Raw genomic sequence first — 13,244 nt, 5'->3', positions numbered from 1 at the left:
GTCTGTTAATATTTTGTGTAATTTCATCCTACAAATATCTTAAGCTATTTGCTATTGCTTTGCATAATTGCTGTGATGTTATTGTTGTAATGTTTTGTGTTGATAGACAGCTTGGCTTACCTTCCCGTGGTGTCTATCGTTAAAAATGATTACAGGTAGTTTCTCTAACTGCTTTTAATTATTCACTAAAAGCCAATATAGCATTTGATATTACTATAGATATAAACAATTGTACTATAGTAAAATTGTTTATATCTCATTTTTTTATTTTTTGTGTTATTTATATTTTTGCTCTTTGAATGAGATTAAACGAGTTGGCTTTTCATTAAAGATAAAGATATTATTGGTTTCAAAAATGAACACCATAGCCAAAGTGCTCACAAAATTAAGTAGTTTTTAAAAATCTTTCTATTTTGTTCTTTTTTTAATTTCTTTTTTTTTTTTTTACTTTTTACTTATTTTTCTATAACTTTTTTTTCCTACTAGCATAGAATCATGTAACTTTTTTAATGTTTAATCGTCGTCCCTATCTATAATAAATATTTTTAATTATTTTAATATGGTTTTCTTTACAATAGGCTATGCTTGACTCTGCGGTCCTGGAGATAGCGGCTATTATAACTCATTTGGGCAAGTGCCTTCAACATTAATTGTTCTTTAAAGAAAATATGTTTTATATAGATTTTTTTTAAATATTTTTGTTACATATTTAACTATTTATCATGTAAACAAATTTACTTTTTGTGTATAAAAAAATTTATTATTAAAGTAAACACAACTGTTCTATATATGGTTTTAACATCTCTTTTATAGCCTTTTCAGCTCATTAGGCCGGGTGAATAAAAAAAAGCAATTGCCTTTATTCAACGCTTTTAGACTAATTGCTCACCTTTATGTGAAAATATTTATCGATTTTGCTTAAATTCGTATTAACGTAAAGCGTAACAATTACTTCAATAATGTCGAAAAAAAGCAATTGCTTTTTTTCGACATTTCTATCAACCTGACTTATACAAAAATTAATAAAAAGTTTTGAATAAAACTAATTTTGATGCAAAGTAAAGACAAACGCAAGGCAAAATATATACCGGACATTTTTCGCTAAATATTTTTTGCATTATTTTAAATTAGGATTGTATGAATGCTGAAATAAATATATGTTAATATAAAGTAAATCGACATTTTCTTTATGGTATTTTTTTTTTTTTTTTTTAATTACTAAATAAGACTTGGATGATCTATGCATGGAATTCAAGTCATATTTTAACAAAACGATTTTGTGATTTGCGCATTTAATGTTCGAACGTTGCGGAATAAATAGTTAACTGTATCTTTAATGAAGCTTACAATTTTAGTTTAACTAAGAAGCCAAAAAAAATAAAAGTAAGCACAACTAAAAAAGTATTCATATTTAAAGTATTTATATTTAAAAGAATTTATATTTCATTAGAGAAAACAAATAAAAAATAAATTATTAATAATTTATTTACTAAAAACCTATATTACGGGTTGCCTACTGCTAGTATATATAATTCCGAGGTTGATATATACATATATATATATATATATATATATATATATATATATATATATATATATATATATATATATATATATATATATATATATATATATATATATATATATATATATATATGTATATATATATATGTATATATATATATGTATATATATATATATATATATATATATATGTATATATATATATATATACATATATATATATATATATATATATATATATATATATATATATATATATATATATATATATATATATATATATATATATATATATATATATATATATATATATATATATATATATATATATATATATATATATATATATATATATATATATATATATATATATATATGTATATATATATATATATATATATATATACACATATATATACAGTATGTCAAAAAAGTCTATCACCCCCAGATGGTTTTTCAATAAAAACAAATTTTTATACGCTTAAATATAAATTTTTGACACAAATTTTTTTTTTAAATATTGAATTTATATCAAAAAACATTTTTATTACAAGAAATTATTATTCTTATACTTAAAACAAAAACTATCCACTAAATTAGAAAAAGTCTATCACCCCTTATATAATTATTTTGCTAATATAAAATTAATAGTCTATTTGTGCGCCTTTTGCCTTGATGACTGCAAGACATCTTTTAGGCATTGAATTTACTAAGTTTTTAAGCCATTGTGTGTCAAATTTTTCCCACTCCTCAATGAGAATTGCCTTTAATTGCGACAAACTGGATGGTTTTTGATCAGCTACTTTAATTTTATAATTCCATAATTTTCAATCGGATTTAGGTCTGGTGACTGAGGAACCCAATCTAACATCTTAATACTGTTTTTCTTTAACCACTCAGTAGCTAACTTTGATGTGTGTTTAGGATCTCCATCCTGTTGAAAGATAAAATTACGAGATAAGCCAGCACTTCTGGTGCTTGATCTCAGTTTTCGCTTCAGAATGTCAGTATAAACCTCTTTTGTCATTATTCCGTCAATGAATTCGAGTTCGCCAACACCACTCCAAGCAAAAGAGCCCCAAACCATCATTTGACCTATGATAAGAGGAAAAAATAAGTTAGAAGTATATGTTATATTAAAATTTTATAATAAAGCTTAATGTCACCTCCCCCATGCTTGACAGTTGGTCTCATACATTTAGGATTTAGGCGTTCAGCATTTTTTCTCCTTTTTCATATGATACCATCAGAAAAACAAACATATTTTTGTTTCATCAGACCATAAAACTTTTTGCCATTGGTCAATAGTCCAATTTGAATGTTTCTTAGCCCAATCCAATCTTTTCTTTTGATTCTTTTTACTCAAAAAAGGCTTATTTGGAGCAACTCTACCTACAAAACCTCGATTTTTCAAGCAATTGCGAACAGTTTGAGGATTTATAGTTACACCATGATCTGTTTGTAAATCTCTCGCAAGCTTTGGTGCAGATAATCCTCAATCTTGTTCAACTTTTCGAATAATTTCTCTATCAATGCGTTGGGTAGTCTTAGCTGGGCATTCTTTTCTTGGCAAATTTTTAACAATACCCATTTTTTTATATTTTCTAATGATATTTCCTACACTATTAGGCTTAACATGGACTATTTTAGAAATAGTTTTATATCCTTTTCCACTTTTATAGTGTCCCAGGATCAGTTTTTTTACTGATTCATGAATTTCATATCTTTTTGCCATAATTTTCTTATTAAGAACCTAAAAAGAAAACAAACTTTGCTAAAAAATTAGTTAGAACAACTTCTATCAATCAAATTTGATTGTTTTTGGCTTATTTTCTGCAATTTTACTAATTTAAACAACAGAAAAGTTAAAAAATGTTAGGGGGTGATACACTTTTTCTAATTTAGTGGATAATTTTTGTTTTAAGTATAAGAGTATTAATTTCTTGTTATAGAAATGTTTTTTGAAATAAATTCAATATAAAAAAAAATTGAGGTCAAAAATCTAAATTTAAGCATATAAAATTTTGTTTTTATTGAAAAATCAACAGGGGGTGATAGACTTTTTTGACATACTGTATATAAAAGCATTAAAAAAAAACATCAAATAATAAAAAGACTTTAAGAAATCTAAAATTATATTTAAACTTTATAAAATTATTTTTAAATGTTCTAAAATTAACAAAAATAAATCAAAAAACCTTCTACTTCTTTTAATTGTCCTCTCCAAAGTTCTAAACCATTAAACCAATCCTTTCCATGAGATTTAAATAAGGCCAATGCCTGATTGAATAATAAAATACATTAATTAAAAGATAAGGTTTATAATTTTTTATTTATAACTTTTAGACTTGTTTAAAAGATGAATGGAAACAGTTCATAGTAATACTAAAACAACTCTAGTAAAGAGTTGTAATAATTTGAATAACTTTTTCTGGTCTGTATAAGATTTTAAAAAATGTTGAGAGAAATATGGACAAGTTGTAATGGTACCATTCAACTCATTGAAATACAAACATATAAAAAGTTTTGTAAGATGTTAGTAGAAATTCAACACAGTTTTTTTTTTCCCTGTTAGAATAATAAGAAATTTCTTATATTCTTTTAAATATGTTTATTACACTTAATTATTACCTTGAAATGAATACAAGTAACATTAAACATCAATTATTAAGCATGACACAAACGTAATATAGGTTAGACACAAACATAATATGGGTTAGACTCAGACATATAATGGGTTAGAAACACATAATATAGATTAGACACAACGTTAATATGGGTTTGACACAGACATAATATGGGTTAGACAAAGATATTATATGGGTTAGAAACTTAGGAGACAGAAAACAAAACAAAAAAACACAAAAACTTCAGAGATTCACTGAAAAAATCTGTTATTTTATGCAACTTTAGGCATACATAGAAATAATTTCTTGTTAACAATGCTATATTATTTGTCTTTTTTTTTTTTTTTTAAGATAATTTATTATTTATTCTCAGTCATTTTTTTAAACATATTACTTTGGATTGCTATATTTCATACAAACTTAAAAATATACAATACTATAATTTTTTTTTTTAAACATCTTTGCTTCCAACAAAGCTGCAAGCAAACATTAATTAAAGTTGGAAGTTACTGGAAGAGAAAAGATGAAGATTGTAGAGCAAGATAACAATTGAAGGACGACGTGAAGGATTGCAAATTATATGAATCTTGAAAGCAAGATGTAGGAGCGAATTCCAAAGAGCTATTGTTCGAGGAAAAAAACAAATGGAATAAGCATTTTTGGAGCACTAAGGAGCAGTTACAGAAAAAGGATGAGACTTGCAAGAAACAGTCACAGAAAAAGGAGGAGAGTAACACAAGAATGAATTTTAGTAGATAGCATAAGAGACGCTAGCTCTTTAGAGCAGTGCCCATATTAGTATTTGTAGAAAAGATAAAGAGAAGGAACATTACGACGATGTGATAATGGTTGGAGGTTGGCTGCAAGAGCAGATCCAACTATGTTTACAATATGTTTTTGCACCTTGTCTAAAAGAGAAAGGGCATGGTTAGAAAAACCACCCCAGATATGGCAACAGTATTCCATACAAGGCCGGATTTAAGATTTATAGAGATAGAGAATAGAATCTGAAGTAAGAAAGTGTCGATCTCGATAAAGAGATGCAACCTTAGCAGATGCTAATTTTGCAACTGATTTGATATATGGTTTCCAAGAACGATTGGAAGTAAAAGTTAATCCTAGAAGATGAAGAGTAGATGACTCATCGAGTCATCTATTCTTCATCTACACCGTTCATAAATATAGGAAGATCTAAATTATTGCAATAACGATTTGCTGAAAAAAATTGAGTTATATCTGTGCTGAAGTTCACCAGCCACTGTGAGCCCCATGCTGTGCCAGAAGCAAGATCCTTTTCAAGCTCAAATGCCCCCTCCAAGCAATCAGAGAGTGTTGGTTTCTTATCACGACAAGAATAAATGGTAGTATCATCAGCAAACAATGCCATATTAGATGTGAGAATATCTGGAAGATCATTGATGTAAATTAAAAAGAGTATACGGCTAAGAATAGAACCTTGACGAACCCCTAAAGTTACAGAATAAAAAGAAGAGTGCTGTTCATCGAGGACAACTTTTATACTACGATTGGAAGGAAGGATTCAATAATCTTAAAGATGTTGCCAGATACACCGTAAGAAGAAAACTTATGGAGGAAGACCAGCATGCCAAACTTTATCAAAAGCTTTAGAATGTCAAGAGCGATGGCCTTAACCTCTCCACCTTTATCTAATGCACGATAAAACCTATCAGTTACTACTGTTAGCAAATCAGCTGTAGAACGAGAAGATCGAAACTTATATTGATGGTCAGAAAGTAAGTTATTAGATTCAAGATGAGAAATAAGGTGCTTGTTAATTAAAGATTCAAAAACCTTGCTTATGATAGTTAGAAGAATCAATGGAATGGTAAATAGACGAATCAGATCGCTCTCCAGAATTTTTGAAAATAGGTATAACAGATGCCACTTTCCAGCAGGCTGGCAAACAAGACTCTGATAAGCACTTGTTGAATAGTTTTAAGAGAATAGACGACAGGTCCAGAGAACACTTCTGCAAGACAATAACAGGTATGTTGTCCGGGCCACAAGCTGTAGAAGAATCTAGGCAGGAAATCACTTTAGATACAGAAGCTGGAGTGGTACGAATGTCAAGCAATGGATCAACCTGTTTGTTGGCAATATCAGGTAGAATGCAACTAGTGGAATCAAGAGATAATATTGACGAAAAGTTTTCAGCAAACAATTCAGCTTTGTCTTTAGATGAGGTGACAAAGTCTGAACCATACAAGAGAGGTGGAATTACAGATTTGCCCTTATTATTAATACTATTAAAGATTCTCCAGAAGTCACGAGAGCCTAATTTTTGAGATAAGATACAAGATTTTATGACCTGAGAATAGCGGGTTTTGGCATTAGACAAAACCTTTATCCAATGGTTTTTAGCAGTAATAAACAGACATCTGTTTTCTGAAGAATTGTTTTGCTGATAAATATGGAAGTAACGGTTTCGATTGGCAATCACAGCAGTACAGTGTGAGGAAAACCAGGGAGGAGAATGAGGCTTGACTTGGAATCGTCGAGAGGAAATAAAAGATTTCAGTTATGTTCTGTAGGAAGCACATTTGTCAACAGGAATACAAGAAATTTCTACCCAAGGGCCATCACAAAGAAAATCATGGAAAGAATCCCAGTCAGCTTTAATGTAGTTGTAAGAGGTATGATAATAGGGGGGCTTCAGGTAATAAAGAAGAATGAGTTATTAGTTTTAGAGAGATCAAATCGTGATCAGAAGCACCTAAGGGTGAATGTGCGGAAATTGAGCACTGACTAGAATCAGAAACAAGACATAAGTCGAGTAGAGAAGGTAAATGATTCGGGTTGTCTGGATTGCGAGTTGGAAAGTTGACTATTTGAGTTAGGGATTAAGAAAGGCAAAAGTTGTGGACTTTAATGCCTGCATAGTCACTGACACTAGAGCCAAGCCATTCAGAGTGGTGAGCATTAAAGTTACCAACAACAACAATATTAGCTGATGGATAAAGAGAGAGGGCTTGGTCAATATGATCAAAAACAACATCAAAAAGAGTACAGTCTTAAGATGAAGGAGAGCGATATAGAACAAAGAGAAAGGTGATAGAGTGAAGTGATGTTAAACAAAATCACATAAAAGAATAGTCTGTGGATTCAAACCTAGTTTGCCAACAAATGGGTGAATTCTTACAAATGTAAATGCCCAGGCCAAGCATGTGACTGTTGGAGTCTTTACGAATTAAAGGAAGATAACCATCAACACTAAGATCGCAAGATGAGACAGCTAAACTCAAATTAGTCTCACAAAAAGCAAGTAGATCTGGTGAACTTTGCAAGAGATAAGACTCAACAGAAGAAAAGTTACTTCGAAGACCACGAATATTAGTGAATGATAGGTTCAGAGAACGTGGTGATGATGATGGTTTTTTGTGTTTTATAGTTTTTGGTACTTTATTCATTTTGAAATTTGATTGAAGGACTTGACTCAAAGCATAGATAGTACTCAGAACACTGCTTAATAACCCAAGCAATCGCCTCATTACTATTAATAAATCCTAAGCCGTAACAAAGGGCTCCAAATGTGGCCTCCGCAATGCGCACCAAAAGTACAAACAGGGACAGCATCCATGCGCAACATGGCACTGTTAATACTTTGATATTTTTCAGCTGTTGATAGAATCAGCCTCTCTGAGAGCTACCACAGAGTTCGGGAAACCTGACTACCAGCCGACCTCAGAATCATAAAACTGAGTTTTGGAGCTGTACCCTCATTAGGAGATAATAGAATGAGTTGCCTAGTCATAAAAACAGAGACACAAACAAAACCCATGCATTGAGTCAAGAAGATCCAGCATTCAACATCCTAAACTGGAAACAAAGTATTAAAAATACATTTGCGCCAGCCTAATAGATAAAGAAGGGGTGCGAGGCTTGTCAACAGATAGAATCTGTTTACCCCTTAAGTCTTTGCCTAGGAGGCCTTCTACAAGACAGTAGCTGGATGCATTAACATCTGCCCAAGATGAGTATTTTTATTGAGACACCATCTCTAGCCTTTACTTAACCAAGAGCCCCAAGGCAGGGGGTGTTTTAAGTCGAAGTTTGCATCTCCTAGCATTTGCCTAAAAAGGCGTATCCTACAAGGCAGCAGGACATGAACCAGATTGTACTGGGTTACATGTTACCAGTAGCAGTATAACCTGATCTAATCGTAAGCAGGATAACCTGACCTTTACAAGGTAGTCTCAGCATTTTTGATGCTAATTTTGCTCAAGAAAAATTTAGTGAAAAATGTAGCCGCACATTTTCGCCCTTTTTTGAATAAATTGTTTTTTAGAGCGGTAGGTCTTTTTAAAATGTTTCATAAATTAAATAAATATTAAATTATAATTATTTATTTTATAAATAATTATAATTTAATATTCTTTTAAAAAAAAAATTTTACATATTCTTATAAATTATATTAAAATAAATTATATAAGAAATTTTTATTATTTTTTAAATAATATCCTATATTGTTTTAATTGTATTTGATAAATGTTTTTAACATTTCTATTTAATTGAAAAGTATTTTTAGTTAATGAAAAACAATTTGACTTGGATTTTCAAACATTTTAAAGATATAAATTTATATGTTTATTTTGAAGATAAAAATTTTTGTATTTAAACTAGATTGTTTTTAAAACATGTTTTTTAAGTCAAAAATATTTTTTTTTTTTTTTTTCTTAACCTAAATAACAAATATTTGTAAGTTAATATATAGAAAATTATTTGTATTTGAATTTGTAATTGTGAATCTAAAAATAGAATACTTAATTTCATATTTACATTTAGTCAAACAAATTCAGACAATTATTGTTCTACTTTATTGTTGTAATTAAGAAAACTCAAATCCGTTAATTTAGACTAATTATTATAAATTAAAGAAATGACAACAACTTTTATATTTTATTTAAATTTTATTCAATATTTTTTTATCAAATATAACAATCAATTAAATGCTGGTAACTCTTTAACGCAGATTTTCATCTAAAATTAAAGACAGAGGAACTTAATTAAACCACTAAGTTATTTTAAAACAAAACAAAAAAAACTGTAATTAACATATCTTAAAATATGTTTTTTTCTTATTAATTTTATTATCAATTAATATATAATTTATAACATTTTTAAATAAATAACTCTTTAAAGTTTCTCAAAAACAAAAACTGGAGTTTAATGTTTTGAACAATGTTCTACATAAATAAATAACTGGACTTTAGAGTTTAATGTTTTGAACAATGCGCAAAACTTAAACTTTAATATATTTTTTTGTTGATTTTTAAATTGCCGCACATTTTTTTAGGATCTTTAGTAATTTTTTTTTTTCTCTAAACTTTTTTTTATTTATAATACTTGAACTAACTGGTGTTTAAACAAACAATAAATATAAAGATGTATGCTTTGACTGTTATGATTTTTGCAGTCGGAAATTTATTGTGTAGTTTTTTTCATTATTTTCTTCAATATGATAACTTGACCCTTTCATTAAAACAGTGTTCATGGTTTTTAACAACTGAGAATTTGAAAACAAGAAATATTTGCGGATTTCACAATTAACAATCACTTAATTTGTGCTATGAATATATTACTTCAATTTATAATCAATATAAAAGTTTTTAATTAGGAAAGAACAAAAGTTTTATAATAATAAAAAATTTTATTAGAGCTACAGAGAATAGGAGAACACAACATAATAACAACTTACCATTGCTGTCCTTAATTTTAATGCTTTCCAATAAGAAAGTTCTTTTCCTGGATATTTCATAGATGTTCTTCTTAATTTTTGAATGTTCCTAAAATTTAAAAAAAAAATATATATATATATATATATATATATATATATATATATATATATATATATATATATATATATATATATATATATATATATATATATATATATATATATATATATATATTAGGGGTATGACTAAAAAGCACATTTCATTTTTTTCGGAAATGGCATTGCGGCAAAAGATGAACTTTTACTTGTATTAACTTAAAATAATAATACTTTTTCCAAATCGAAAAAAAACTCCACCAGTGCAGATAAAAATCCCAGCTATCTAAAAATGCAAAAAATTCAAGTTTTTGTATTCATAGTAGTGGCAGGGTCACTACTATGAATACAAAATACATACCATGAGTTATTTTTGTAGCTTGATCTATCTACTTTTAGATTATGTTTTGTTTTTTTGGTAAAAATGATGGGAAGAGTTGATCTTAGACATTTGCAATTATGTGTATATTTGAGAGGTTGGAGGGGGGGGAGGTTTCATTTACTTTAAATATAAAACATTTTTGTAATCGTACATTTTTTTTTAAAGAAAGACTTATGGTTTTTATCCAAATTTTTATCAGTTGTTTTAAATTTTAAACAATGATAAGCTACAACCATTAAGTTTGCTTTCCAGCCTTCTTTTGTTTCTAAATGTTTCAATGGTTGTCGAGAGTAGGAGGAGAGAGGATGAGTCAAAAAATAATTTTGTGAAAATTTTTTTAATTTTTTTGTAAATAAAAGAAATTTCAACAAGCAATTGTTAAAAAAAAATATATCATTCTGACGTTTTACATGTAGGAAAAAGAATTGAAATTATATATAACACATTACACATAATACATAACCAATAACACTTGCATATTAAGAAAACTGTATTACAGAGGTTATTTTGTGTTAATTTTCCAAACATTTCTACAACTAATATAGCTTCATGTCTAATTTTTTACGGCTTAATATATTGAAATAAGAGGTTGTCTCATGGTAAAAAAATTTACCATGCACCTTTTATTAGGTGAAGAAAATACTGACTAACATATCAGATATTTACTTTATTATAGTAAAATGCTTATAAATTTACAATTCAGTCCAAATTTAAATTGACTTAATAACAAATTAATATGTTTTTATGATAAAAATATCAATATATAAATGTTTTTAGTTACAACATCTTTAATTAATTCTTTTACTTTTGATATGCCATTTAGAGACAAGAATGTTGACTAAAAAAGGAATAGAAAGAACTTAAACGAACACAAAACCATTAAGACAAAAATGTGGTTTAAAACAGAAAGATTTATTTAATGAAAAATAAAAAAAAATCTTAAAAAACAAGTTTTAAAAAGTGATAAGAAGATGTCAGTTTTCTCAATGATTAGAAAGGATTGCATGTTCAAAAAATGTTGCGTGAAAAAAATTTTGCAAAATAGAAAGTGAAGTAAGAAAAAAATTTAAAGGTTATAAGAGTCCATCAGGAAACAAACAAAGGTTGGTTAGTAAAAAATTTGAGAAGACAATAAAATGTTTAGATACTTGCAATAATGGAGATAATAAGATAGACAGTATCTCCAGTCTTTTAGAAAATTTAAAAAGTATATTGTTCCTATACTTATTCATTATCTGTAAAGTAATTACTTTTAATTAAGTAATTACATAAATTAGCTCTTGAATTAGCTCAAACAGTCTTCAAATTATATAACAATTAAAATAAACCTAAAAATTGATTTTTTTTTGATTTGTTAAAAAATGACATTACTTCAGACTAGTCAAGACCTCATTGAAACTTTAAGAAACAAAAGTAGACGGAGAAGGAAACTTAATTGTTGTAGCTTATCATTGTTTAAAATTTAAAACAACTGCTAAAAAATCTTAAAATAGTTTTTCTTTAAATAAAAAATGTACTATTACAAAAAGTACATAAAAAAAAAGTAAAAAGCCTCCCCAAACAACCCCCAACCTCTTAAACATATACATGATTGCAAATGGTTAAAATTAACTCTTCCAATCATAATTACCAAAAAACAAAACATAATCTAAAAGTAGGTAAGATCAAGCTACAAAAATAACTCTCATGGTATTTTTGAAATTTTGTTAAGTGACCCTGCCACTACTATGAATACAAAAACTTGAATTTTTTGCATTTTTAGACAGCTGAGACTTTTATCTGCACTGGTGAAGTTTTTTTCGAATTTGGAAAAAAGTATTATTATTTTAAGTTAATACAAGTTCATCTTTCGAAAAAAATGAAATGTGCTTTTTAGTCATACCCCTAATATATATATATATATATATATATATATATATATATATATATATATATATATATATATATATATATATATATATATATATATATATATATATATATATATATATATATATATATATATTTATAGTATATATGTTACTGTTACCCGCAGTACCATGAATTAGCTAAATGCTAATGCTTATAATATAATTTAATATTGCAACTCTGAGTTTCATGTGTTATCACAATCATCAGGCAAGTAGTAAAAGTTTAATTTTGCTACGATTTGTTTAGTGGACGTTACGGTTTATATTTGTAATTTAGATCATTACGGGACGGAAATTGATTAGTAGTTAGGTTAATAATATTATTAATTTGTTTTTAGTTGGCTAATAACTGTGAAATAGTTATATGTTTAATGTTGTTTAAAGTATTCTTTATGTGTTAATGTGTATTATTTGTGTATTAAAAAATAATAAAATAAAAATAAGAATTAAAATTGATATAAAAATATACATAATATTATGAAATATATTACAAAAGCTGTGTATGTGAGTAATTTATTAGTTAGCCTAGAGATATATGGAGCAGATTAGTATAGTTATTTTTATTTATAGTTGTTAGTCAGGTTTGTAGCGAGCTTTGTAATTTTTTAATAAGAATTTATTTTTGTGGCGGCACTTTGATATAATTTCGGTTTTCTTATTTAACAGTTCTTCAGGTTTTGGATATGATATAATAGTAAATTTCTCATACAGACATAGTGGGCATCTTTTGGAAATATTTGAGTAGGGGGGTACTGAATTGAGAATAGACCATGTTAGCATAGGGGTTTTATTAAAATTGTTTTTTAAATCCCAGACATAGTTTGATAAGGCGGTAGAATTTTTGTATTTAATATTGTTGAATGACGATTTGTGGTTGTTGTATCTGGTTTTCCACTCACCTTCCGTTAATCCTATATAAACTTTGCTGGGTTGGTTTTTTGCTGCGATGATGCATTTATATATAATATTTGTGGATTTGCACTTACCATTCAGGCATTCTGCTTTATTTC

The 13,244-nt window shown here is 27.6% G+C and overlaps 1 protein-coding gene across 2 annotated transcripts in view; it reads right to left on the bottom strand.

Annotated features, from left to right (window-relative positions):
• LOC100210491 (transmembrane channel-like protein 7) overlaps window positions 1-13,244 on the bottom strand; it is a 120,915-nt gene that overhangs the window by 90,685 nt on the left and 16,986 nt on the right. For both annotated transcript variants that reach the window (XM_065803602.1, XM_065803603.1), the window contains exons 3-4: window positions 9,868-9,955; window positions 3,723-3,804 (exon numbers count right to left, since the gene is read on the bottom strand). In XM_065803602.1, coding sequence (XP_065659674.1) covers window positions 3,723-3,804; window positions 9,868-9,955 — 170 coding nt within the window. The remainder of the gene's footprint in view (window positions 1-3,722; window positions 3,805-9,867; window positions 9,956-13,244) is intronic.

Source organism: Hydra vulgaris, chromosome 08, assembly GCF_038396675.1.
Source record: "Hydra vulgaris chromosome 08, alternate assembly HydraT2T_AEP".
NCBI classification, from domain to species: Eukaryota; Metazoa; Cnidaria; class Hydrozoa; order Anthoathecata; family Hydridae; genus Hydra; species Hydra vulgaris.
The sequence above is the reverse complement of the archived record's forward strand: the minus strand, read 5'-3'. Positions and strand labels throughout refer to the sequence as shown.